The sequence below is a fragment of the Scyliorhinus torazame genome, chromosome 6 (assembly GCF_047496885.1).
Source record: "Scyliorhinus torazame isolate Kashiwa2021f chromosome 6, sScyTor2.1, whole genome shotgun sequence".
Lineage (NCBI taxonomy): Eukaryota > Metazoa > Chordata > Chondrichthyes > Carcharhiniformes > Scyliorhinidae > Scyliorhinus > Scyliorhinus torazame.
Genome location: NC_092712.1, coordinates 1,551,565 through 1,579,547, shown reverse-complemented (window position 1 = coordinate 1,579,547; position 27,983 = coordinate 1,551,565). Strand labels below are relative to the sequence as shown.

The window sequence follows — 27,983 nt, the reverse complement described above, 5'->3', positions numbered from 1 at the left end:
TTGTTGTATGAGGAACGGTTGAGGACTCTGGGTCTGTATTCGTTGGAGTTTAGAAGGATGAGGGGGGATCTTATTGAAACTTACAGGACACTGCGAGGCCTGGATAGAGTGGACGTGGAGAGAATGTTTCCACTTGTAGGAAAAACTAGAAGCAGAGGACACAATCTCAGACTAAAGGGACGATCCTTTAAAACAGAGATGAGGAGGAATTTCTTCAGCCAGAGGGTGGTGAATCTGTGGAACTCTTTGCCGCAGAAGGCTGTGGAGGTCAATTCACTGAGTGTCTTTAAGACAGCGATAGATAGGTTCTTGATTAATAAGGGGATCAGGGGTTATGGGGAGAAGGCAGGAGAATGGGGATGAGAAAATATCAGCCAGGATTGAATGGCGGGGCAGACTCGATGGGCCAAGTGGCCTAATTCTGCTCCTATGTCTTATGGTCTTAACCCACAGCAACCTGGCATATATTCAATCCGGCCCAGGAAACCTGTCTACCTTAATGCATTTTAAGATATTCAACACTTCCTCTTTCATTAGCTGACATGTCCTAGAGTATTCACACATCCATCCCTAATCTCAACATCCGTCATGTCCCTCTCCTTGGTGAATACCGATGCAAAGTCCTCATGAAGGATCTCACCCACTTCCTCTGACTCCACACATAACTTCCCTTCCTTGTCCTTGAGTGGGTCCACTCGTTCCCTAGCCGCCCTCTTGCTCCTTATATATGTAGAAAAGGCCGATTTTCCTTGACCCTGTTTACCAATGACATTTCATGGCCCCTTTTAGCCCTCCCAACTCCTCATTTCAGTTTGTTCCTATTTTCCCTGTATTCTTCAAAAGCTTGGTCTGGTTTTCGCTGTCTCAACCTTGTGTCTGCTTCCGTTTTCCTTTGGACTGGTCTCACAATTTCCCCTGTCATCCCGGATTCCCTAATCCTGCCATTTCTTTTTTTTAAAATGCTTTTTATTCTCCTTTTTCACATTTTCTCCCAAATTTACACCCAACAATAATCAGTAACGAATGTAATTCAATCCCCACATCAATAACAACGATCCCATCCTCCCACCAAACCCCAGACATTGACCCGCATGTTCACATAAACAAATGACAAAAAGGAATCAGGAATCCCCCATAGTCACCATTAACACACACAGCCCCCCTCCCCCGAACCCTCCCAGCCACCCCCCTAATGTTTGATGTGATTCAATTCTCGAAAGTACATAATGAATAATGCTCATGAATTGTAGAATCCCTCCATCCTTCCCCTCAGTTCAAATTTGACCTTTTCAAGCGTTAAGAATTCCAGCAGGTCCCCCCGCCACGCCAGGGCACAGGGTGGAGAGGCTGATCTCCATCCCAACAGGATCCGCCTTCGGGCGATCAACGAGGCGAAAGCTACATCTGCCTCCGTGCCCGTTTCAAAACCTGGCTGGTCCGACACCCCGAATATGGCCTCCCAAGGGCCCGGGTCCAGTTTCACGTGCACCACTTTAGAGATTACCCTAAACACCTCCTTCCAGTAATCCTCCAGCTTTGGACAGGACCAAAACATATGAACGTGGTTTGTGGGACCACCCCCCGCAATGTTCACATCTTCTACCCCCTCAAAGAGCTGGCTCATCCTCGCCCTTGTGAGGTGCGCTCTATACACCACCTTCAGCTGTATCAGCCCCAACCTCGCACACGAGGTGGAGGTGTTCACCCTCCGGAGCACCTCACACCAGAACCCCTCCTCCATACCCTCTCCCAATTCTTCCTCCCACTTTGCCTTGATCGCTTCGAGCGGCGCCTTCTCCTCCTCAAAAATAGCCCCGTAAACCGCCGATACTACCCCCTTCTCCAGTCCCCCTGTCGCCAGCACCTCCTCCAGCAATGTGGAGGCCGGCTCTACTGGGAAGCTCTGTATCTCCTTTCTGGCAAAGTCTCGAACCTACATGTATCTCAATATTTCCCCCTGCTCCAGCCCATACTTCGCTCCCAGCTCCTTCAATCCCCCAAAACGACCCCCAAGAAATAAATCTTTTAGTGTCATAATTCCTTTCTCCTCCCATCTCCGAAAATTTCCATCCCACTTCCCTGGCTCAAATCTATGGTTCCCTCGAATCGGCATTTCCCTTGACCCTGCCCCCAACCCAAAGTGCTGTTGAAACTGCCTCTAAATTCACAACAAAGCTATTACTACCGGACTCCCTGAGTATCTCCCTGGGGCCGTCGGGAGTGGCTCTGTCGCTAGCGCCTTCAATCCCAACCCCCTACACAAACACTCCTCCATTCTGACCCATTGGGAGTCAACCCCTCTGACCCAGCTCCGTACCTTCTCCACATTTGCCGCCCAGTATTAATACATCCAGTTCGGAAGACCCAAACCCCCTGCCTGCCTTCCTCTCTGTAGTAGCACTTTTTAAATTCTGGTCACCTCCCCTCCCCATATGAACGAGGTAATCATCCCTTCAATCGCTCTAAAAAATGCCTTTGGCAGGAAAATCGGCAGATATTGAAAAATAAACTGGAATCGCGTACTCCTGCCGTTTCTGACCTTCATTTCCACAGGGACTTGCCTGTCCTGCTCTCTAAAAGACTTGAAAAGTAACAGTTCAGGAATAAAGAGTTAAGAGTTTCTAATTCCAGTACAGAAAGAAAGATTGCTCGGTACAAACATTGAATCAAAGTCCTGGCAGCCTCGTCCCAGCAACAAGTAAAGGAGAATCAGAGGGTAAAATAACAGGTGGGAAAGAGGAGAAATCTGGCGAGTGGTTAACACTCAATCGTGGATCGAAAGAAGATTGAAGAAAAACAAAGCCGTAGCCTCATGAAGAAGATTGAGAATCACAAATGAAAGAATTGGAGAAAGTGAGGGAGAGAGAGAGAGAATGTAATTGAAGAGAAAGAAATAGAAAAAAACTGAACGGTGATAAGACCATAAGATATAGGAGCAGAATCAGGCCACTCGGCCCATCGAGTCTGCTCCGCCATTCAATCATGGCTGATATTTTCTCATCCCCATTCTCCTGCCTTCTCCCCATAACCCCTGATCCCCTTATTAATCAAGAACCTATCTATCTTGTCTTAAAGACACTCCATGATTTGGCCTCCACAGCCTTCTGCGGCAAAGAGTTCCACAGATTCACCACCCTCTGGCTGAAGAAATTCCTCCTCATCTCTGTTTTAAAGGATCGTCCCTTTAGTCTGAGATTGTGTCCTCTGCTTCTAGTTTTTCCTACAGGTGGAAACATTCTCTCCACGTCCACTCTATCCAGGCCTCGAGTATCCTGTAAGTTTCAATAAGATCCCCCCTCATCCTTCTAAACTCCAACAAGGACAGACCCAGAGTCCACAACCGTTCTTCATTCCAGGGATCATTCTTGTGAATCTCCTTTCCAAGGCCAGCACCTCTTTCCTTAGATATGGAGAGGAGATGCCGGCATTGGACTGGGGTGAGGGACAACGTGGAATCACTGAGCAGAAACATATAGCCAAATTCCGCACACATGAGTATACGGCCTCAACCGGGACCTGGGATTCATGTCACATTACATTCACCCCCCACCATCTGGCCTGCCAAATCCTACCAACTGTCCTGGCTTGGTACAATTCACACCTCTTTAACCTGGGGTTACCCCTCTCTCCAGTTGCTCCGTTTGGATCTGTAAAGACTTAATTACCTGCAAAGACTTGCATTCAAAGTATCGTCTTGCATCTCTGACTCTGTCTATATTTATGTTTCTGGAACCTACCTCTTCACTCACCTGAGGAAGGAGCAGTGCTCCGAAAGCAAGTGATTTGAAACAAACCCGTTGGACTTTAACCTGGCGTTGTAAGATTTCTTACTTAGATACAGGGCCCAAAGCTGCTCACAATACTCCAAATGGGGTCTGACCAGAGCCTTGTACAACCTCAAAAGTACATCCCTGGTCTTGTATTCTAGCCCTCTCGACATGAACGCTGACATTCCATTTGCCTTCGTAACTGCCGACTGAACCTGCACATTAACCTTCAGAGAATCGTGAACAAGGATTCCCAAGTCCCTTTGTGCTTCTGATTTCGTGAACATTTCCCCATTTAGAAAATAGTCTATGCCTCCATTTGTCCTTACAAAGTGCAGAACCTCACACTTTTCCACATTGTATTCCCTCTGCCACTTCATTGCCCACTCTCCTAGCCTGTCCAAATCCTTCTGCAGCCCGCCTGCTTCCTCAACACTACCTGTCCCTCTACAGATCTTTGTATCATGATGCAGCGTTCGCACTGTTGCCTCACAGTGCCTGGGTGGCACAGTGGTTAGCCCTGTGAGGCAGCTGTGGTTCTGGGGTGAGCGGGAACATGGAGTGACAGGGAGATGTACACATGGAGAAATTGGGTGACGAATACCCTTTCTCTTGGCAGGATATCCGACTGGTAAACCTCGGGAAGCCAGCGCAGAACACGGCCGTGTTGGAACATGATCTGGACAAGTCGGATAGTCTGATTCGGAGTCTCTTCAATGATGTCCAGACCCTGAAAGATGGCCGACACCCACAGGCGGAGCAGATGTACCGGAGGTAAGGGAAGAGTCAGAGGGTGCACTGGTCATGGGCATGGATGAGGTCAGGGCTGGGGTCAGTGTGTGGGGTCGGTGAACAAGGTCAGGGCTGGGGTCAGTGGAGGGGGTTGGGGCTGGGGTGAGTGTGTGGGGTCAGGGCTGAGGTCAGTGGATAGGGTTGGGGCTGGGGTCAGTGTGTGAGGTCAGGGCTGAGGTCAGTGGATAGGGTTGGGGCTGGGGTGAGTGTGTGGGGTCAGTGTGTGGGGTCAGGGCTGAGGTCAGTGGATAGGGTTGGGGCTGGGGTGAGTGTGTGGGGTCAGGGCTGAGGTCAGTGGATAGGGTTGGGGCTGGGGTGAGTGTGTGGGGTCAGGGCTGAGGTCAGTGGATAGGGTTGGGGCTGGGGTGAGTGTGTGGGGTCAGGGCTGAGGTCAGTGGATAGGGTTGGGGCTGGGGTGAGTGTGTGGGGTCAGGGCTGAGGTCAGTGGATAGGGTTGGGGCTGGGGTGAGTGTGTGGGGTCAGGGCTGAGGTCAGTGGATAGGGTTGGGGCTGGGGTCAGTGTGTGGGGTCAGGGCTGAGGTCAGTGGATAGGGTTGGGGCTGGGGTCAGTGTGTGGGGTCAGTGTGTGGGGTCAGTGGATAGGGTTGGGGCTGGGGTGAGTGTGTGGGGTCAGGGCTGAGGTCAGTGGATAGGGTCGGGGCTGGGGTGAGTGTGTGGGGTCAGTGTGTGAGGTCAGTGGGTAGGGTTGGGGCTGGGGTGAGTGTGTGGTGTCAGGGCTGAGGTCAGTGGATAGGGTTGGGGCTGGGGTCAGTGTGTGGTGTCAGGGCTGAGGTCAGTGGATAGGGTTGGGGCTGGGGTGAGTGTGTGGGGTCAGGGCTGAGGTCAGTGGATAGGGTTGGGGCTGGGGTCAGTGTGTGGGGTCAGTGTGTGGGGTCAGGGCTGAGGTCAGTGGAGGGAGTTGGGGCTGGGGTGAGTGTGTGGGGTCAGGGCTGAGGTCAGTGGAGGGGGTTGGGGCTGGGGTGAGTGTGTGGGGTCAGGGCTGAGGTCAGTGGATAGGGTTGGGGCTGGGGTCAGTGTGTGGGGTCAGTGTGTGGGGTCAGGGCTGAGGTCAGTGGAGGGAGTTGGGGCTGGGGTGAGTGTGTGGGGTCAGGGCTGAGGTCAGTGGAGGGGGTTGGGGCTGGGGTGAGTGTGTGGGGTCAGGGCTGAGGTCAGTGGATAGGGTTGGGGCTGGGGTGAGTGTGTGGGGTCAGTGTGTGGGGTCAGGGCTGAGGTCAGTGGAGGGGGTTGGGGCTGGGGTCAGTGTGTGGGGTCAGGGCTGAGGTCAGTGGATAGGGTTGGGGCTGGGGTCAGTGTGTGGGGTCAGTGTGTGAGGTCAGTGGATCGGGTTGGGGCTGGGGTCAGTGTGTGGGGTCAGTGTGTGAGGTCAGTGGATAGGGTTGGGGCTGGGGTGAGTGTGTGGGGTCAGTGTGTGGGGTCAGGGCTGAGGTCAGTGGAGGGGGTTGGGGCTGGGGTGAGTGTGTGGGGTGAGTGTGTGGGGTCAGGGCTGAGGTCAGTGGAGGGGGTTGGGGCTGGGGTGAGTGTGTGGGGTCAGGTGGTTCTGGGGGCAGTGGAGGGGGTTGGGGCTGGGGTGAGTGTGTGGGGTCAGGGCTGAGGTCAGTGGAGGGGGTTGGGGCTGGGGTGAGTGTGTGGGGTCAGGGCTGAGGTCAGTGGAGGGGGTTGGGGCTGGGGTGAGTGTGTGGGGTCAGGGCTGAGGTCAGTGGATAGGGTTGGGGCTGGGGTCAGTGTGTGGGGTGAGTGTGTGGGGTCAGGGCTGAGGTCAGTGGAGGGGGTTGGGGCTGGGGTGAGTTTGTGGGGTCAGTGTGTGGGGTCAGGGCTGAGGTCAGTGGAGGGGGTTGGGGCTGGGGTGAGTGTGTGGGGTCAGTGTGTGGGGTCAGGGCTGAGGTCAGTGGAGGGGGTTGGGGCTGGGGTGAGTGTGTGGGGTCAGTGTGTGGGGTCAGGGCTGAGGTCAGTGGAGGGGGTTGGGGCTGGGGTGAGTGTGTGGGGTCAGGGCTGAGGTCAGTGGAGGGGGTTGGGGCTGGGGTGAGTGTGTGGGGTCAGTGTGTGGGGTCAGGGCTGAGGTCAGTGGAGGGGGTTGGGGCTGGGGTGAGTGTGTGGGGTCAGTGTGTGGGGTCAGGGCTGAGGTCAGTGGAGGGGGTTGGGGCTGGGGTGAGTGTGTGGGGTGAGTGTGTGGGGTCAGGTGGTTCTGGGGGCAGTGGGTTCGGCGGACCAGAGGTTTCATAGAATCCTAGAATTTACGGAGCAGAAGGAGGCCATTCAGCCAATTGAGTCTACACTAGCCCCTGGAAAGAGCACCCTAACTAGGCCCCCACCCCCGTCATATCCCCGTAACCCAGTGACCCACCACCTAACCTTGTTGGACACTTCGGGACAATTATTTATCACGGCCAATCTACCTAACTGCACATCTTTGGACTGTGGGAGGAAACCGGAGCACCCGGAGGAAACCCACGAGACACGGGGAGGACGTGCAGACTCCGCACAGACAGTGACCCAGCGGGGAGTGTACCCTGTGAGGCAGCAGTGTTAACCACTTTGCCACCATGCTGCCCAATTTAGTCAGAGTCACTGACGACACCCTGTTCCCCACTCACTTGGCATTTGCGGTTGGTGGCAGGGAGTTACACACATTACTTGATCTTTGGGCGTGTGTGCCTCAACTCCAGGTGAGAGTATGATTTGGTTCTGTCAGTAACTCGATTCCTGTCTTTCAGGGTGTTCCGACTCCATGAGTTTTTGGTGACAATCCGTACGGACTATTCCCTGCGGTTTAAGTCTGCCGTCCAGCCAGCTATTCAACAAGTCTTCGTGTCGGCCCAATCAACGAGCAGCCCAATGATGGATGGAGCGACGCTGAAATACATCCAGGACCTGCTGGAGTGGATTGAGGAGAACCAGCGACGCCTGGAGGCAGCTGAGTGGGGCGTGGACCTGCCCACAGTGCAGTCGCAACTCGGGGGACATCGAGGACTGCACCAATCCATCGAAGATTTCCGAGCCAAGATCGAGAGGGCTCGAGCTGACGAGGTGAAAATTCACGTACACTCGCACAGTCAGGTACACAGAGACACAGGTACACACAGACACAGGTACACACAGACACAGGTACACACAGTCAGGTACACAGAGACACAGGTACACACAGTTACACAGACACAGGTACACACAGACACAGGTACACAGACACAGGTACACACAGACACAGGTACACAGACACAGGTACACATAGGCACAGGTATACACAGGCACAGGTATACACAGACACAGGTACACACAGGCACAGGTGCACACAGACACAGGTACACAGACACAGGTGCACACAGACACAGGTACACAGACACAGGTACACAGACACAGGTGCACACAGACACAGGTACACACAGGCACAGGTACACACAGACACAGGTACACAGACACAGGTACACAGACACAGGTGCACACAGACACAGGTACACACAGGCACAGGTACACACAGACACAGGTACACAGACACAGGTACACAGACACAGGTGCACACAGACACAGGTACACACAGGCACAGATGCACACAGACACAGGTACACAGACACGGGTACACACAGGCACAGGTACACACAGACACAGGTGCACACAGACACAGGTACACACAGGCACAGGTACACAGACACAGGTGCACACAGACACAGGTACACACAGACACAGGTACACACAGACACAGGTACACAGACACAGGTACACACAGACACAGGTGCACACAGACACAGGTACACACAGACACAGGTACACAGACACAGGTACACACAGACACAGGTACACACAGACACAGGTACACAGACACAGGTACACACAGTTACACAGACACAGGTACACAGACACAGGTCCACACAGTCACAGGTACACACAGACACAGCTACACTCAGTTACACATACACAGGTACATACAGTTACACAGATACAGGTACACACAGACACAGGTACACACAGACACAGGTGCACGCAGACACAGGTACACACAGTTACACATACACAGGTACACACAGTTACACAGACACAGGTACACACAGTTACATAGACACAGGTACACACAGACACAGGTACACGCAGACACAGGTACACACAGTTACACATACACAGGTACACACAGTTACACAGACACAGGTACACACAGATACACAGACACAGGTACACAGACACGGGTACACACAGACACAGGTACACACAGACATGGGTACACACAGACATAGGTACACACAGACACGGGTACACACAGACACGGGTACACACAGACACAGGTACACACATAAACACATGGATACACAGACACAGGAACACAGACACAGGTACACACAGACACAGGTACACACAGGCACACGGATACACACAGTTACACAGACACACAGGCACACATACATGGATACACACAGATGCACAGGTACACACACTCCAGAACACACAGACAGAGAGACACAGACACAGAACAAAGAACTATACAGCACAGGAACAGGCCTTTCGGCCCCCCAAGCCTGTACCGGTCATGATACTATACTTGGCCAAAACCCTCAGCAAGTTATTGTGCCGGATCAGAAGCACAAAGGGACTTGGGAGTCCTTGTTCACGATTCTCTGAAGGTTAACGTGCAGGTTCAGTCGGCAGTTAGGAAGGCAAATGGAATGTCAGCATTCACGTCGAGAGGGCTAGAATACAAGAGCGGGGATGTACTTCTGAGGCTGTATAAGGCTCTGGTCCGACCCCATTTGGAGTATTGTGAGCAGTTTTGGGCCCCGTATCTAAGGAAGGATGTGCTGGCCTTGGAAAGGGTCCAGAGGAGGTTCACAAGAATGATCCCTGGAATGAAGAACTTGTCGTACGAGGAACGTTGAGGACTCTGGGTCTGTACTCGCAGAATTTAGAGGGCAGAAGGAGGCCATTAGGCCCATCGAGTTTGCACCGGCTCTTTGAAAGAGCACCCTCCACCCTATATCCATTAGGAGGAGGGAGTGAGGAGGGGGAGTGGGGAGGAGGGGAGGGGAGTGAGGAGGAGGGAGCGAGGTGGAGGGAGTGAGGAGGAGGGAGTGAGGAGGGAACGAGGCACAGGGGAGTGAGGAGGGAGTGAGGCAGAGGGAGCGAGGCAGAGGGAGCGAGGAGGGAGGGAGGCAGGGGGAGTGAGGAGGGAGGGAGGCAGAGGGAGTGAGGAGGGAGGGAGGCAGAGGGGAGTGAGGAGGGAGGGAGGCAGAGGGAGTGAGGAGGGAGGGAGGCAGACGGGAGTGAGGAGGGAGGGAGGCAGAGGGAGTGAGGAGGGAGGGAGGCAGTGGGGAGCGAGGAGGGAGGGAGGCAGTGGGGAGTGAGGAGGGAGGGAGGCAGTGGGGAGTGAGGAGGGAGGGAGGCAGTGAGGAGGGAGGGAGGCAGAGGGGAGTGAGGAGGGAGGGAGGCAGTGAGGAGGGAGGGAGGCAGAGGGGAGTGAGGAGGGAGGGAGGCAGAGGGGAGTGAGGAGGGAGGGAGGCAGAGGGGAGTGAGGAGGGAGGGAGGCAGAGGGAGTGAGGAGGGAGGGAGGCAGTGGGGAGTGAGGAGGGAGGGAGGCAGAGGGGAGGGAGGCAGAGGGGAGTGAGGAGGGAGGGAGGCAGAGGGGAGTGAGGATGGAGGAAGGCAGTGAGGAGGGAGGGAGGCAGAGGGGAGTGAGGAGGGAGGGAGGCAGAGGGAGTGAGGAGGGAGGGAGGCAGACGGGAGTGAGGAGGGAGGGAGGCAGAGGGAGTGAGGAGGGAGGGAGGCAGTGGGGAGTGAGGAGGGAGGGAGGCAGTGAGGAGGGAGGGAGGCAGAGGGGAGTGAGGAGGGAGGGAGGCAGAGGGGAGTGAGGAGGGAGGGAGGCAGAGGGGAGTGAGGAGGGAGGGAGGCAGAGGGGAGTGAGGAGGGAGGGAGGCAGAGGGGAGTGAGGAGGGAGGGAGGCAGAGGGGAGTGAGGAGGGAGGGAGGCAGTGAGGAGGGAGGGAGGCAGAGGGGAGTGAGGAGGGAGGGAGGCAGTGAGGAGGGAGGGAGGCAGAGGGGAGTGAGGCGGGAGGGAGGCAGTGAGGAGGGAGGGAGGCAGAGGGGAGTGAGGAGGGAGGGAGGCAGTGAGGAGGGAGGGAGGCAGAGGGGAGTGAGGAGGGAGGGAGGCAGTGAGGAGGGAGGGAGGCAGAGGGGAGTGAGGAGGGAGGGAGGCAGTGAGGAGGGAGGGAGGCAGAGGGGAGTGAGGAGGGAGGGAGGCAGTGAGGAGGGAGGGAGGCAGAGGGGAGTGAGGAGGGAGGGAGGCAGTGAGGAGGGAGGGAGGCAGAGGGGAGTGAGGAGGGAGGGAGGCAGTGAGGAGGGAGGGAGGCATAGGGGAGTGAGGAGGGAGCGAGGCAGAGGGGAGTGAGGAGGGAGGGAGGCAGTGAGGAGGGAGGGAGGCAGAGGGGAGTGAGGAGGGAGGGAGGCAGTAAGGAGGGAGGGAGGCAGTGAGGAGGGAGGCAGAGGGGAGTGAGGAGGGAGGGAGGCAGTGAGGAGGGAGGGAGGCAGAGGGGAGTGAGGAGGGAGGGAGGCAGTGAGGAGGGAGGGAGGCAGAGGGGAGTGAGGAGGGATGGAGGCAGTGAGGAGGGAGGGAGGCAGAGGGGAGTGAGGAGGGAGGGAGGCAGTGAGGAGGGAGGGAGACAGAGGGGAGTGAGGAGGGAGGGAGGCAGTGAGGAGGGAGGGAGGCAGAGGGGAGTGAGGAGGGAGGGAGGCAGTGAGGAGGGAGGGAGGCAGAGGGGAGTGAGGAGGGAGGGAGGCAGTGAGGAGGGAGGGAGGCAGAGGGGAGTGAGGAGGGAGGGAGGCAGTGAGGAGGGAGGGAGGCAGAGGGGAGTGAGGAGGGAGGGAGGCAGAGGGGAGTGAGGAGGGAGGGAGGCAGTGAGGAGGGAGGGAGGCAGAGGGGAGTGAGGAGGGAGGGAGGCAGAGGGGAGTGAGGAGGGAGGGAGGCAGTGAGGAGGGAGGGAGGCAGAGGGGAGTGAGGAGGGAGGGAGGCAGTGAGGAGGGAGGGAGGCAGAGGGGAGTGAGGAGGGAGGGAGGCAGAGGGGAGTGAGGAGGGAGGGAGGCAGTGAGGAGGGAGGGAGGAAGAGGGGAGTGAGGAGGGAGGGAGGCAGTGAGGAGGGAGGGAGGCAGAGGGGAGTGAGGAGGGAGGGAGGCAGTGAGGAGGGAGGGAGGCAGAGGGGAGTGAGGAGGGATGGAGGCAGTGAGGAGGGAGGGAGGCAGAGGGGAGTGAGGAGGGAGGGAGGCAGTGAGGAGGGAGGGAGACAGAGGGGAGTGAGGAGGGAGGGAGGCAGTGAGGAGGGAGGGAGGCAGAGGGGAGTGAGGAGGGAGGGAGGCAGTGAGGAGGGAGGGAGGCAGAGGGGAGTGAGGAGGGAGGGAGGCAGTGAGGAGGGAGGGAGGCAGAGGGGAGTGAGGAGGGAGGGAGGCAGTGAGGAGGGAGGGAGGCAGAGGGGAGTGAGGAGGGAGGGAGGCAGAGGGGAGTGAGGAGGGAGGGAGGCAGTGAGGAGGGAGGGAGGCAGAGGGGAGTGAGGAGGGAGGGAGGCAGAGGGGAGTGAGGAGGGAGGGAGGCAGTGAGGAGGGAGGGAGGCAGAGGGGAGTGAGGAGGGAGGGAGGCAGTGAGGAGGGAGGGAGGCAGAGGGGAGTGAGGAGGGAGGGAGGCAGTGAGGAGGGAGGGAGGCAGAGGGGAGTGAGGAGGGAGGGAGGCAGAGGGGAGTGAGGAGGGAGGGAGGCAGAGGGGAGTGAGGAGGGAGGGAGACAGAGGGGAGTGAGGAGGGAGGGAGGCAGTGAGGAGGGAGGGAGGCAGAGGGGAGTGAGGAGGGAGGGAGGCAGTGAGGAGGGAGGGAGGCAGAGGGGAGTGAGGAGGGAGGGAGGCAGAGGGGAGTGAGGAGGGAGGGAGGCAGAGGGGAGTGAGGAGGGAGGGAGGCAGAGGGGAGTGAGGAGGGAGGGAGGCAGAGGGGTGCAGGAACGGCAGTGTGATTGGGATTGAGGAACTCCGAGATCTCGGAGTGTTGTGGGATTGGAGGAGACCTTCTAGAAGGACAAGAGCGGCAGATACCTGGGAACCCCACAACCTGGAGGCTCCCCTCCGAATCCCTCACTATCCTGACTTGGAAATATATCGCCATTCCTTCACTGTCGCCGGGGCAACACCCTGGAACTCCCTCCCGAACAGCACAGTGGGAGTGCCGACACGTCAGGGACAGCAGCGGTTCAGAAGGCCGCTCACCACCCACCTTCTATAGGGTAACTCGGGATGGGGGAGAAATGCTGATTGAAACAGATCCGGTGAAAGGTGTTTTGAAAATTGAGGCACTGGGATTGGATGTTAATTTCTTGAATTTTCCAGTTGCAGTTATCAGCAGGAAATCGAAGTTCCTATCGGGATTACCTGGGCAAACTGGACCTCAGTATGCTAAACTGCTGGTGAGTGTCCCTCACACTGACCCTCCAATCACAGCGTGTCCCTCACACTGACCCTCCAATCACAGCGTGTCCCTCGCACTGACCCTCCAATCACAGCGTGTCCACTCACACTGACCCTCCAATCACAGCGTGTCCACTCACACTGACCCTCCAATCACAGCGTGTCCCTCACACTGACCCTCCAATCACAGCGTGTCCCTCACACTGACCCTCCAATCACAGCGTGTCCCTCGCACTGACCCTCCAATCACAGCGTGTCCACTCACACTGACCCTCCAATCACAGCGTGTCCACTCACACTGACCCTCCAATCACAGCGTGTCCCTCACACTGACCCTCCAATCACAGCGTGTCCCTCACACTGACCCTCCAATCACAGTGTGTCCCTCACACGGACCCTCCAATCACAGCGTGTCCCTCACACTGACCCTCCAATCACAGTGTGTCCCTCACACTGACCCTCCAATCACAGCGTGTCCCTCACACTGACCCTCCAATCACAGCGTGTCCCTCACACTGACCCTCCAATCACAGCGTGTCCACTCTCACTGACCCTCCAATCACAGCGTGTCCCTCACACTGACCCTCCAATCACAGCGTGTCCCTCACACTGACCCTCCAATCACAGCGTGTCCCTCACACTGACCCTCCAATCACAGCGTGTCCCTCACACTGACCCTCCAATCACAGCGTGTCCCTCACACTGACCCTCCAATCACAGCGTGTCCACTCTCACTGACCCTCCAATCACAGCGTGTCCACTCACACTGACCCTCCAATCACAGCGAGTCCACTCACACTGACCCTCCAATCACAGCCTGTCCACTCACACTGACCCTCCAATCACAGCGTGTCCACTCACACTGACCCTCCAATCACAGCGTGTCCACTCAGACTGACCCTCCAATCACAGCGTGTCCACTCACACTGACCCTCCAATCACAGCGGGTCCACTCAGACTGACCCTCCAATCACAGCGTGTCCACTCACACTGACCCTCCAATCACAGCGGGTCCACTCACACTGACCCTCCAATCACAGCGTGTCCACTCACACTGACCCTCCAATCACAGTGTGTCCACTCACACTGACCCTCCAATCACAGAGGGTCCACTCACACTGACCCTCCAATCACAGCGTGTCCACTCACACTGACCCTCCAATCACAGCGTGTCCCTCACACTGACCCTCCAATCACAGCCTGTCCACTCACACTGACCCTCCAATCACAGCGTGTCCACTCACACTGACCCTCCAATCACAGCGTGTCCACTCAGACTGACCCTCCAATCACAGCGTGTCCACTCACACTGACCCTCCAATCACAGCGGGTCCACTCACACTGACCCTCCAATCACAGCGTGTCCACTCACACTGACCCTCCAATCACAGCGTGTCCACTCACACTGACCCTCCAATCACAGCGTTTCCACTCACACTGACCCTCCAATCACAGCGTGTCCACTCACACTGACCCTCCAATCACAGCGTGTCCACTCAGACTGACCCTCCAATCACAGCGTGTCCACTCACACTGACCCTCCAATCACAGCGGGTCCACTCACACTGACCCTCCAATCACAGCGTGTCCACTCACACTGACCCTCCAATCACAGTGTGTCCACTCACACTGACCCTCCAATCACAGCGTTTCCACTCACACTGACCCTCCAATCACAGCGTGTCCACTCACACTGACCCTCCAATCACAGTGTGTCCACTGACACTGACCCTCCAATCACAGCGTGTCCCTCACACTGACCCTCCAATCACAGCGGGTCCACTCACACTGACCCTCCAATCACAGCGTGTCCACTCACACTGACCCTCCAATCACAGCGTGTCCCTCACACTGACCCTCCAATCACAGCGTGTCCACTCACACTGACCCTCCAATCACAGTGTGTCCACTCACACTGACCCTCCAATCACAGCGTGTCCCTCAGACTGACCCTCCAATCACAGCGTGTCCACTCACACTGACCCTCCAATCACAGCGTGTCCACTCACACTGACCCTCCAATCACAGCGTGTCCCTCACACTGACCCTCCAATCACAGCGTGTCCCTCACACTGACCCTCCAATCACAGTGTGTCCACTCACACTGACCCTCCAATCACAGCGTGTCCCTCACACTGACCCTCCAATCACAGCGTGTCCCTCACACTGACCCTCCAATCATAGCGTGTCCCTCAAACTGACCCTCCAATCACAGCGTGTCCCTCACACTGACCCTCCAATCACAGCGTGTCCACTCACACTGGCCCTCCAATCACAGCGTGTCCCTCACACTGACCCTCCAATCACAGCGTGTCCCTCACACTGACCCTCCAATCACAGCGTGTCCCTCACACTGACCCTCCAATCACAGCGTGTCCACTCACACTGACCCTCCAATCACAGCGTGTCCCTCACACTGACCCTCCAAGCACAGCGTGTCCCTCACACTGACCCTCCAATCACAGCGTGTCCCTCACACTGACCCTCCAATCACAGCGTGTCCCTCACACTGACCCACCAATCACAGCGTGTCCCTCACACTGACCCTCCAATCACAGCGTGTCCACTCACTGACCCTCCAATCACAGCGTGTCCCTCACACTGACCCTCCAATCACAGCGTGTCCCTCACACTGACCCTCCAATCACAGCGTGTCCCTCACACTGACCCTCCAATCACAGCGTGTCCCTCACACTGACCCTCCAATCACAGCGTGTCCCTCACACTGACCCTCCAATCACAGCGTGTCCCTCACACTGACCCTCCAATCACAGCGTGTCCCTCACACTGACCCTCCAATCACAGCGTGTCCCTCACACTGACCCTCCAATCACAGCGTGTCCCTCACACTGACCCTCCAATCACAGCGTGTCCACTCACACTGACCCTCCAATCACAGCGTGTCCCTCACACTGACCCTCCAATCACAGCGTGTCCACTCACACTGACCCTCCAATCACTGCGTGTCCCTCACACTGACCCTCCAATCACAGCGTGTCCACTCACACTGACCCTCCAATCACAGCATGTCCACTCACACTGACCCTCCAATCACAGCGTGTCCCTCACACTGACCCTCCAATCACAGCGTATCCCTCACACTGACCCTCCAATCACAGCGTGTCCCTCACACTGACCCTCCAATCACAGCGTGTCCCTCACACCGACCCTCCAATCACAGCGTGTCCACTCACTGACCCTCCAATCACAGCGTGTCCCTCTCACTGACCCTCCAATCACAGCGTGTCCCTCACACTGACCCTCCAATCACAGCGTGTCCACTCACACTGACCCTCCAATCACAGTGTGTCCACTCACACTGACCCTCCAATCACAGCGTGTCCCTCACACTGACCCTCCAATCACAGCGTGTCCACTCACACTGACCCTCCAATCACAGCGTGTCCCTCACACTGACCCTCCAATCACAGCGTGTCCACTCACACTGACCCTCCAATCACAGCATGTCCACTCACACTGACCCTCCAATCACAGCGTGTCCCTCACACTGACCCTCCAATCACAGCGTGTCCCTCACACTGACCCTCCAATCACTGCGTGTCCCTCACACTGACCCTCCAATCACAGTTTGTCCCTCACACGGACCCTCCAATCACAGCGTGTCCCTCACACTGACCCTCCAATCACAGCGTGTCCACTCACACTGACCCTGCAATCACAGCGTGTCCCTCACACTGACCCTCCAATCACAGCGTGTCCACTCACACTGACCCTCCAATCACAAGGTGTCCACTCACACTGACCCTCCAATCACAGTCTGTCCACTCACACTGACCCTCCAATCACAGCGTGTCCCTCACACTGACCCTCCAATCACAGTCTGTCCACTCACACTGACCCTCCAATCACAGCGTGTCCACTCACACTGACCCTCCAATCACAGCGTGTCCCTCACACTGACCCTCCAATCACAGCGTGTCCACTCACACTTACCCTCCAATCACAGCGTGTCCCTCAAACTGACCCACCAATCACAGCGTGTCCACTCACACTGACCCTCCAATCACAGCGTGTCCCTCACACTGACCCTCCAATCACAGCGTGTCCCTCACACTGACCCTCCAATCACAGCGTGTCCCTCACACTGACCCTCCAATCACAGCGTGTCCCTCACACTGACCCTCCAATCACAGCGTGTCCACTCACACTGACCCTCCAATCACAGCGTGTCCACTCACACTGACCCTCCAATCACAGCGTGTCCACTCACACTGACCCTCCAATCACAGCGTGTCCACTCACACTGATCCTCCAATCACAGCGTGTCCCTCACACTGACCCTCCAATCACAGCGTGTCCCTCACACTGACCCTCCAATCACAGCGTGTCCCTCACACTGACCCTCCAATCACAGCGTGTCCACTCACACTGACCCTCCAATCACAGCATGTCCACTCACATTGACCCTCCAATCACAGCGTGTCCACTCACAATGACCCTCCAATCACAGTCTGCCCATTCACACCCTCCAATCACAGCGTGTCCACTCACACTGACCCTCCAATCACAGCGTGTCCACTCACACTGACCCTCCAATCACAGCGTGTCCCTCACACTGACCCTCCAATCACAGCGTGTCCACTCACACTGACCCTCCAATCACAGCGTGTCCCTCACACTGACCCTCCAATCACAGCGTGTCCCTCACACTGACCCTCCAATCACAGCGTGTCCCTCACACTGACCCTCCAATCACAGCGTGTCCACTCACACTGACCCTCCAATCACAGCGCGTCCCTCCCACTGACCCTCCAATCACCGCGTGTCCACTCACACTGACCCTCCAATCACAGTCTGTCCACTCACACTGACCCTCCAATCACAGCGTGTCCCTCACACTGACCCTCCAATCACAGTGTGTCCCTCACACGGACCCTCCAATCCAATCACAGCGTGTCCACTCACACTGACCCTCCAATCACAGCGTGTCCACTCACACTGACCCTCCAATCACAGTCTGTCCACTCACACTGACCCTCCAATCACAGCGTGTCCCTCACACTGACCCTCCAATCACAGTCTGTCCACTCACACTGACCCTCCAATCACAGCGTGTCCACTCACACTGACCCTCCAATCACAGCGTGTCCCTCACACTGACCCTCCAATCACAGCGTGTCCACTCACACTGACCCTCCAATCACAGCGTGTCCCTCACACTGACCCTCCAATCACAGCGTGTCCCTCACACTGACCCACCAATCACAGCGTGTCCACTCACACTGACCCTCCAATCACAGCGTGTCCCTCACACTGACCCTCCAATCACAGCGTGTCCCTCACACTGACCCTCCAATCACAGCGTGTCCCTCACACTGACCCTCCAATCACAGCGTGTCCCTCACACTGACCCTCCAATCACAGCGTGTCCACTCACACTGACCCTCCAATCACAGCGTGTCCACTCACACTGACCCTCCAATCACAGTGTGTCCACTCACACTGACCCTCCAATCACAGCGTGTCCCTCACACTGACCCTCCAATCACAGCGTGTCCCTCACACTGACCCTCCAATCATAGCGTGTCCCTCACACTGACCCTCCAATCACAGCGTGTCCCTCACACTGACCCTCCAATCACAGCGTGTCCACTCACACTGGCCCTCCAATCACAGCGTGTCCCTCACACTGACCCTCCAATCACAGCGTGTCCCTCACACTGACCCTCCAATCACAGCGTGTCCCTCACACTGACCCTCCAATCACAGCGTGTCCACTCACACTGACCCTCCAATCACAGCGTGTCCCTCACACTGACCCTCCAAGCACAGCGTGTCCCTCACACTGACCCTCCAATCACAGCGTGTCCCTCACACTGACCCTCCAATCACAGCGTGTCCCTCACACTAACCCACCAATCACAGCGTGTCCCTCACACTGACCCTCCAATCACAGCGTGTCCACTCACTGACCCTCCAATCACAGCGTGTCCCTCACACTGACCCTCCAATCACAGCGTGTCCCTCACACTGACCCTCCATTCACAGCGTGTCCCTCACACTGACCCTCCAATCACAGTGTGTCCCTCACACTGACCCTCCAATCACAGCGTGTCCCTCACACTGACCCTCCAATCACAGCGTGTCCCTCACACTGACCCTCCAATCACAGCGTGTCCCTCACACTGACCCTCCAATCACAGCGTGTCCACTCACACTGACCCTCCAATCACAGCGCGTCCCTCCCACTGACCCTCCAATCACCGCGTGTCCACTCACACTGACCCTCCAGTCACAGTCTGTCCACTCACACTGACCCTCCAATCACAGCGTGTCCCTCACACTGACCCTCCAATCACAGTGTGTCCCTCACACGGACCCTCCAATCCAATCACAGCGTGTCCACTCACACTGACCCTCCAATCACAGCGTGTCCACTCACACTGACCCTCCAATCACAGTCTGTCCACTCACACTGACCCTCCAATCACAGCGTGTCCCTCACACTGACCCTCCAATCACCGTCTGTCCACTCACACTGACCCTCCAATCACAGCGTGTCCACTCACACTGACCCTCCAATCACAGCGTGTCCCTCACACTGACCCTCCAATCACAGCGTGTCCACTCACACTGACCCTCCAATCACAGCGTGTCCCTCACACTGACCCTCCAATCACAGCGTGTCCCTCACACTGACCCACCAATCACAGCGTGTCCACTCACACTGACCCTCCAATCACAGCGTGTCCCTCACACTGACCCTCCAATCACAGCGTGTCCCTCACACTGACCCTCCAATCACAGCGTGTCCACTCACACTGACCCTCCAATCACAGCGTGTCCACTCACACTGACCCAATCACAGCGTGTCCACTCACACTGACCCTCCAATCACAGCGTGTCCACTCACACTGATCCTCCAATCACAGCGTGTCCCTCACACTGACCCTCCAATCACAGCGTGTCCCTCACACTGACCCTCCAATCACAGCGTGTCCCTCACACTGACCCTCCAATCACAGAGTGTCCACTCACACTGACCCTCCAATCACAGCATGTCAACTCACACTGACCCTCCAATCACAGCGTGTCCACTCACACTGACCCTCCAATCACGGCGTGTCCACTCACACTGACCCTCCAATCACAGCGTGTCCACTCACACTGACCCTCCAATCACAGCGTGTCCACTCACACTGACCCTCCAATCACAGCATGTCCCTCACACTGACCCTCCAATCACAGCGTGTCCCTCACACTGACCCTCCAATCACAGCGTGTCCCTCACACTGACCCTCCAATCACAACGTGTCCCTCACACTGACCCTCCAATCACAGTGTGTCACTCACACTGACCCTCCAATCACAGCGTGTCCACTCACACTGACCCTCCAATCACAGCGTGTCCCCTCACACTGACCCTCCAATCACAGCGTGTCCGCTCACACCCTCCAATCACAGCGTGTCCCTCACACTGACCCTCCAATCACAGCGTGTCCCTCACACTGACCCTCCAATCACAGCGTGTCCCTCACACTGACCCTCCAATCACAGCGTGTCCGCTCACACTGACCCTCCAATCACAGCGTGTCCCTCACACTGACCCTCCAATCACAGCGTGTCCCTCACACTGACCCTCCAATCACAGCGTGTCCCTCACACTGACCCTACAATCACAGCGTGTCCCCTCATACTGACCCTCCAATCACAGCGTGTCCACTCACACTGACCCTCCAATCACAGCGTGTCCCTCACACTGACCCTCCAATCACAGCGTGTCCACTCACACTGACCCTCCAATCACAGCGTGTCCACTCACACTGACCCTCCAATCACAGCGTGTCCACTCACACTGAGCCGCCCATCACAGCGTGTCCACTCACACTGACCCTCCAATCACAGCGTGTCCACTCACACTGACCCCCCAATCACAGCGTGTCCCTCACACTGACCCTCCAATCACAGCGTGTCCACTCACACTGACCCTCCAATCACAGCGTGTCCCTCACACTGACCCTCCAATCACAGCATGTCCCTCACACTGACCCTCCAATCACAGCGTGTCCCTCACACTGACCCTCCAATCACAGCCTGTCCACTCACACTGACCCTCCAATCACAGCGTGTCCACACACACTGACCCTCCAATCACAGCGTGTCCACTCACACTGACCCTCCAATCACAGCGTGTCCACTCACACTGAGCCGCCCATCACAGCGTGTCCACTCACACTGACCCTCCAATCACAGCGTGTCCACTCACACTGACCCCCCAATCACAGCGTGTCCCTCACACTGACCCTCCAATCACAGCGTGTCCACTCACACTGACCCTCCAATCACAGCGTGTCCCTCACACTGACCCTCCAATCACAGCGTGTCCACTCACACTGACCCTCCAATCACAGCATGTCCACTCACATTGACCCTCCAATCACAGCATGTCCACTCACACTGACCCTCCAATCACAGCGTGTCCCTCACACTGACCCTCCAATCACAGCGTGTCCCTCACACTGACCCTCCAATCACAGCGTGTCCCTCACACTGACCCTCCAATCACAGCATGTCCACTCACACTGACCCTCCAATCACAGCGTGTCCACTCACACTGACCCTCCAATCACAGCATGTCCACTCACACTGACCCTCCAATCACAGTGTGTCCACTCACATTGACCCTCCAATCACAGTGTGTCCACTCACATTGACCCTCCAATCACAGCATGTCCACTCACACTGACCCTCCAATCACAGTGTGTCCACTCACATTGACCCTCCAATCACAGCATGTCCACTCACACTGACCCTCCAATCACAGCGTGTCCCTCACACTGACCCTCCAATCACAGCGTGTCCCTCACACTGACCCTCCAATCACAGCGTGTCCCTCACACTGACCCTCCAATCACAGCGTGTCCCTCACACTGACCCTCCAATCACAGCGTGTCCCTCACACTGACCCTACAATCACAGCGTGTCCACTCACATTGACCCTCCAATCACAGCATGTCCACTCACACTGACCCTCCAATCACAGCGTGTCCCTCACACTGACCCTACAATCACAGCGTGTCCACTCACATTGACCCTCCAATCACAGCATGTCCACTCACACTGACCCTCCAATCACAGCGTGTCCACTCACACTGACCCTCCAATCACAGCGTGTCCACTCACACTGACCCTCCAATCACAGTGTGTCCACTCACACTGACCCTCCAATCACAGCGTGTCCACTCACACTGACCCTCCAATCACAGCGTGTCCACTCACACTGACCCTCCAATCACAGTGTGTCCACTCACACTGACCCTCCAATCACAGCGTGTCCCTCACACTGACCCTCCAATCACAGCGTGTCCCTCACACTGACCCTCCAATCACAGCGTGTCCACTCACACTGATCCTCCAATCACAGCGTGTCCACTCACACCCTCCAATCACAGCGTGTCCACTCACACAGACCCTCCAATCACAGCGTGTCCCTCACACTGACCCTCCAATCACAGTGTGTCCACTCACACTGACCCTCCAATCACAGCGTGTCCACTCACACTGACCCTCCAATCATTGTGTCCACTCACACTGACCCTCCAATCACAGTCTGTCCACTCACACTGACACTCCATCACAGCGTGTCCATTCACACTTACCCTCCAATCACAGCATGTCCATTCACACTGACCCTCCAATCACAGCGTGTCCACTCACACTGACCCTCCAATCACAGCGTGTCCACTCACATTGACACTCCAATCACAGCGTGTCCACTCACACTGACCCTCCAATCACAGCGTGTCCACTCACAATGACCCTCCAATTACAGCGTGTCCACTCACACTGACCCTCCAATCACAGCGGGTCCACCCACACTGACCCTCCAATCACAGCGGGTCCACTCACACTGACCCTCCAATCACAGCGTGTCCACTCACACTGACCCTCCAATCACAGCGTGTCCACTCACACTGACCCTCCAATCACAGCGTGTCCACTCACACTGACCCTCCAATCACAGCGTGTCCACTCACACTGACCCTCCAATCACAGTGTGTCCACTCACACTGACCCTCCAATCACAGCGTGTCCACTCACACTGACCCTCCAATCACAGCGTGTACACTCACAATGACCCTCCAATTACAGCGTGTCCACTCACACTGACCCTCCAATCACAGCGTGTCCACTCACATTGACCCTCCAATCACAGCGTGTCCACTCACACTGACCCTCCAATCACAGCGTGTCCACTCACATTGACCCTCCAATCACAGCGTGACCCTCACAGTGACCCTCCAATCACAGCGTGTCCACTCACACTGACCCTCCAATTACAGCGTGTCCACTCACACTGACCCTCCAATCACAGCGTGTCCCTCACACTGACCCTCCAAGCACAGCGTGTCCACTCACACTGACCCTCCAATCACAGTGTGTCCACTCACACTGACCCTCCAATCACAGCGTGTCCACTCACACTGACCCTCCAATCACAGCGTGTCCACTCACACTGACCCTCCAATCACAGCATGTCCACTCACACTGACCCTCCAATCACAGCGTGTCCACTCACACTGACCCTCTAATCACAGCGTGACCCTCACAGTGACCCTCCAATCACAGCGTGTCCACTCACACTGACCCTCCAATCACAGCGTGACCCTCACACTGACCCTCCAATCACAGCGTGTCCCTCACACTGACCCTCCAATCACAGTGTGTCCACTCACACTGACCCTCCAATCACCGCGTGTCCCTCACACTGACCCTCCAATCACAGCGTGTCCCTCACACTGACCCTCCAATCACAGCGTGTCCACTCACACTGACCCTCCAATCACCGCGTGTCCCTCACACTGACCCTCCAATCACAGCGTGTCCCTCACACTGACCCTCCAATCACAGCGTGTCCCTCACACTGACCCTCCAATCACAGCGTGTCCACTCACACTGACCCTCCAATCACCGCGTGTCCTCTCACTCACTCACACCCTCTATCCCTCTCCCCCTCCGTCCTCCGTCCTCTCTCTGTCTCCCCCCTCTCTCTTTCCCCTCTATCCCTCTCTCTCTCTCCCCCTCACCCGTCTATCCCTCTCTCCCCCATTCTCTACCCCCTTCCCTCTCTCCCCTTCTCTCTCTCCCCTCTATCCCTCCCTCCCCCTCTCTCTCTCTCTCTCCCCTCTATCCCTCCCTCCCCCTCTCTCTCTCTCTCTCCCCTCTCTCCCCCTCTATCTCTCTCTCGCTCCCTTCTCTCTCCCTCTCCCGTCTATTCCTCTCAACCCCTCTCACTCTCTCTCTCCCCTCTATCCCTCTCTCCTCCTCTCTTTCCCCCTCTCTCTCTTTCCCCCTCTCCCCCTCTCTTTCCCCTTCTCCCCCTCTCTGTCCCCCTCTCCCCCCTCTCTCTCCCCCTCTACCCTCACTCTCTCTCTCTCACCTCACTCCCCCTCTCTCTCTCCCTCTCTCTCCCCTCACTGTCTTTCTCTCTCCCCCTCTCTCTCTCCCCCTCTCATCTATCCCTCTCCCCCTCCTCACTCTCTCTCCCCGCTCTCTCTGTCTCTCCCTTCTATCCCTCTCTCTCTCTCTCTCTCTCCTCCCCCCCCCCGGGTGTCTCCCCCACCATTCTGTATCCCCCTCCCATCCTGATCCTTCACTGATGATGTAATATTGTTGATCCAGAATTCCTCCAAGGCCCGTCTCCGGAATCTGGAGAGTTTGAACACATTTGTTTCCATGGCGACAAAGGAATTGATGTGGCTGAATGACCAGGAGGAAGAGGAGGTGAATTACGATTGGAGCGAGCGAAACACCAACATGGCGGCCAAGAAAGATACTTATTCGGTACGAGTGAGATCTTCACAACTCTCTATCTCTCTATTGTGAGTGAGGTGGGGTCCGGGTGAGTGAGGGGGTGTCCGGGGAGTGAGGAGGGGTCCGGGTGAGTGAGGGGGGGTCCGAGTGAGTGAGGGGGGGTCCGGGAGAGTATGGGGGTGTCCGTGTGAGTGAGGAGGGGTCCGAGTGAGTGAGGGGGGTTCTGGGTGAGTGAGGGGGGGGGTCCGGGTGAGTATGGGGGGTCCGGGTGAGTGAGGAGGGGTCCGAGTGAGTGAGGGGGGGATCCGGGTGAGTGAGGGGGGGTCCGGGTGAGTGAGGGGGGGTCCGGATGTTTGAGGTTCCGGGTGAGTGAGGGTCCTGGTGAGTGAGGGTCCCGGTGAGTGTGGGTCCGGGTGAGTGAGGAGGGATCCCAGTGAGTGAGGGTCAGTGTGAGTGAGGGTCAGGGTGAGTGAGGAGGGATCCCGGTGAGTGAGGAGGGTCCCGGTGAGTGAGGAGGGATCCGGGTGAGTGAGGAGGCATCCGGGTGAGTGAGGAGGGATCCGGGTGAGTGAGGAGGGATCCGGGTGAGTGAGGAGGGATCCGGGTGAGTGAGGAGGGATCCGGGTGAGTGAGGGTCCGGGTGAGTGAGGGTCCGGGTGAGTGAGGGTCCGGGTGAGTGGGGGTCCGGGTGGGTGAGGGTCCCGGTGGGTGAGGGTCCGGGTGGGTGAGGGTCCGGGTGGGTGAGGGGTCCCGGTGGGTGAGGGTTCCGGTGGGTGAGGGTCCGGGTGGGTGAGGGTCCGGGTGGGTGAGGGTCTGGGTGGGTGAGGGTCCGGGTGGGCGAGGGACCCGGTGGGTGAGGGTCCGGGTGGGTGAGGGTCCCGGTGGGCGAGGGTCCGGGTGTCGAGGGTCCCGGTGGGTGAGGGTCCGGGTGGGCGAGGGACCCGGTAGGCGAGGGTCCCGGTGGGTGAGGGGTCCCGGTGGGTGAGGGTCTGGGTGGGTGGCTGAGGGTCCGGGTGGGTGGGTGAGGGTCCGGGTGGGCGAGGGTCCGGGTGGGCGAGGGTCCGGGTGGGCGAGGGTCCGGGTGGGCGAGGGACCCGGTAGGTGAGGGTCCGGGTGGGTGAGGGTCCGGGTGGGGTGAGGGTCTGGATGAGTGAGTTTGATTTCTCACGCTCTCTCGGTTTTCAGGGTCTGATGAAGGAGCTGGAGCTGAAGGAGAGGAAGGTGAACAGCATTCAGAACACAGGTGACAAGCTGCTCCGTGACGGACACCCAGCAAAACAGACCATCGAGGTACAGAACCGGCACTCCACACCACAGCCTCTCTCATCCGCACCCCCACTTCTTCTCTCTCACTCTCTCTATCTCTCTCGCTGACTCGCTCTGTCTCTTGCTCACCCTCACTCTTCACCCTCTCTCACACTCTCACCTGCATTCTCTCACCCTCACTCTCACTCTCCTCTCTCTGTCTCTCTCTCTCTCACCCTTTCTCTGCCTCTCTTTTACTCACCCTCTTTCCCCTCTTTCCTTCTCTCTCTCTTACCCTCTCTCTCTCTGTCACCCGCACGCTCTCCCTCACCCTCACTCTCTGCTTTCTGTCTCTCGTCGTCTCTCTCCGTCTCTCTCTCTCTCACTCCTTCCTCTTTCTGTGACCCCCTCTCTTTCTCTCACCTCTCTCTCTGTCTCACTCTTTCTCACCTCTCTCTCTCACTAACTCTTTCTCTCTCCCCCTCACTCTCCTCTCTCTCTGTGTCTCTCTCTGTGTCTCTTTCACTCTCTCTCTCACACACACTCTCTCTCTGTATCTCTCTCTCTTTCTCTCACACACACTCTCTCTCTGTATCTCTCTCTCTTTCTCTCTCTCTCTCACCCCCTCTACCTCTCTCTCTATCTCTCCCTCTCTCAAAAACAAAGAACAAAGAACAAAGAAAAGTACAGCACAGGAACAGGCCCTTCGGCCCTCCAAGCCCGTGCCGACCATACTGCCCGACTAAACTACAATCTTCTACACTTCCTGGGTCCGTATCCTTCTATTCCCATCCTATTCATATATTTGTCAAGATGCCCCTTAAATGTCCCTATCGTCCCTGCTTCCACTACCTCCTCCGGTGGTGAGTTCCAGGCACCCACTACCCTCTGCGTAAAAAACTTTGACTTTCATACTCTTGAGGGGTCTACCATTCACTGTATATTCCCTACTGCATTAGACCTTCCAAAATGCATTACCTCACATTTGTCCGGATTAAACTCCATCTGCCATCTCTCCGCCAAGTCTCCAGACAATCTAAATCCTGCTGTATCCTCAGACAGTCCTCATCGCTATCCGCAATTCCACCAACCTTTGTGTCGTCTGCAAACTTACTAATCAGACCAGTTACATTTTCCTCCAAATCATTTATATATACTACAAAGAGCAAAAGTCCCAGCACTGATCCCTGTGGAACACCACTGGTCACAGCCCTCCAATTAGAAAAGCATCCCTCCATTGCTACCCTCTGCCTTCTATGGCCTAGCCAGTTCTGTATCCACCTTGCCAGTTCACCCTTGATCCCGTGTGACTTCACCTTTTGTACTAGTCTACCATGAGGGACCTTGTCAAAGGCCTTACTGAAGTCCATATAGACAACATCTACTGCCCTACCTGCATCAATCATCTTAGTGACCTCCTCGAAAAACTCTATCAAGTTAGTGAGACACGACCTCCCCTTCACAAAACCGTGCTGCCTCTCACTAATACGTCCATTTGCTTCCAAATGGGAGTAGATCCTGTCTCGAAGAATTCTCTCCAGTAATTTCCCTACCACTGAAGTAAGGCTCACCGGCCTGTAGTTCCCGGGATTATCCTTGCTACCCTTCTTAAACAGAGGAACAACATTGGCTATTCTCCTTCTTAAACAGAGGAACAACATTGGCTATTCTCCAGTCCTCCGGGACATCCCTGAAGACAGCGAGGATTCAAAGATTTCTGTCAAGGCCTCAGCAATTTCCTCTCCAGCCTCCTTCAGTATTCTGGGGTAGATCCCATCAGGGCCCTGGGGACTTATCTACCTTAATATTTTTTAAGACACCCAACACCTCGTCTTTTTGGATCACAATGTGACCCAGGATATCTACACCCACTTCTCCAGACTCAACATCTACCAATTCCTTCTCTTTGGTGAATACTGATGCAAAGTATTCATTTAGTACCTCGCCCATTTCCTCTGGCTCCACACATAGATT

General features: G+C 56.5%; 1 protein-coding gene across 1 annotated transcript in view; it reads left to right on the top strand.

Annotated features, from left to right (window-relative positions):
* Positions 1-27,983, top strand: part of LOC140425663 (plectin-like) — a 620,159-nt gene that overhangs the window by 365,657 nt on the left and 226,519 nt on the right. The window contains 6 exon segments of the mRNA XM_072510158.1: positions 4,387-4,541; positions 7,292-7,604; positions 12,912-12,966; positions 12,969-12,988; positions 24,633-24,794; positions 25,950-26,054. Of these exon segments, the coding sequence (XP_072366259.1) occupies positions 4,387-4,541; positions 7,292-7,604; positions 12,912-12,966; positions 12,969-12,988; positions 24,633-24,794; positions 25,950-26,054 (810 nt within the window).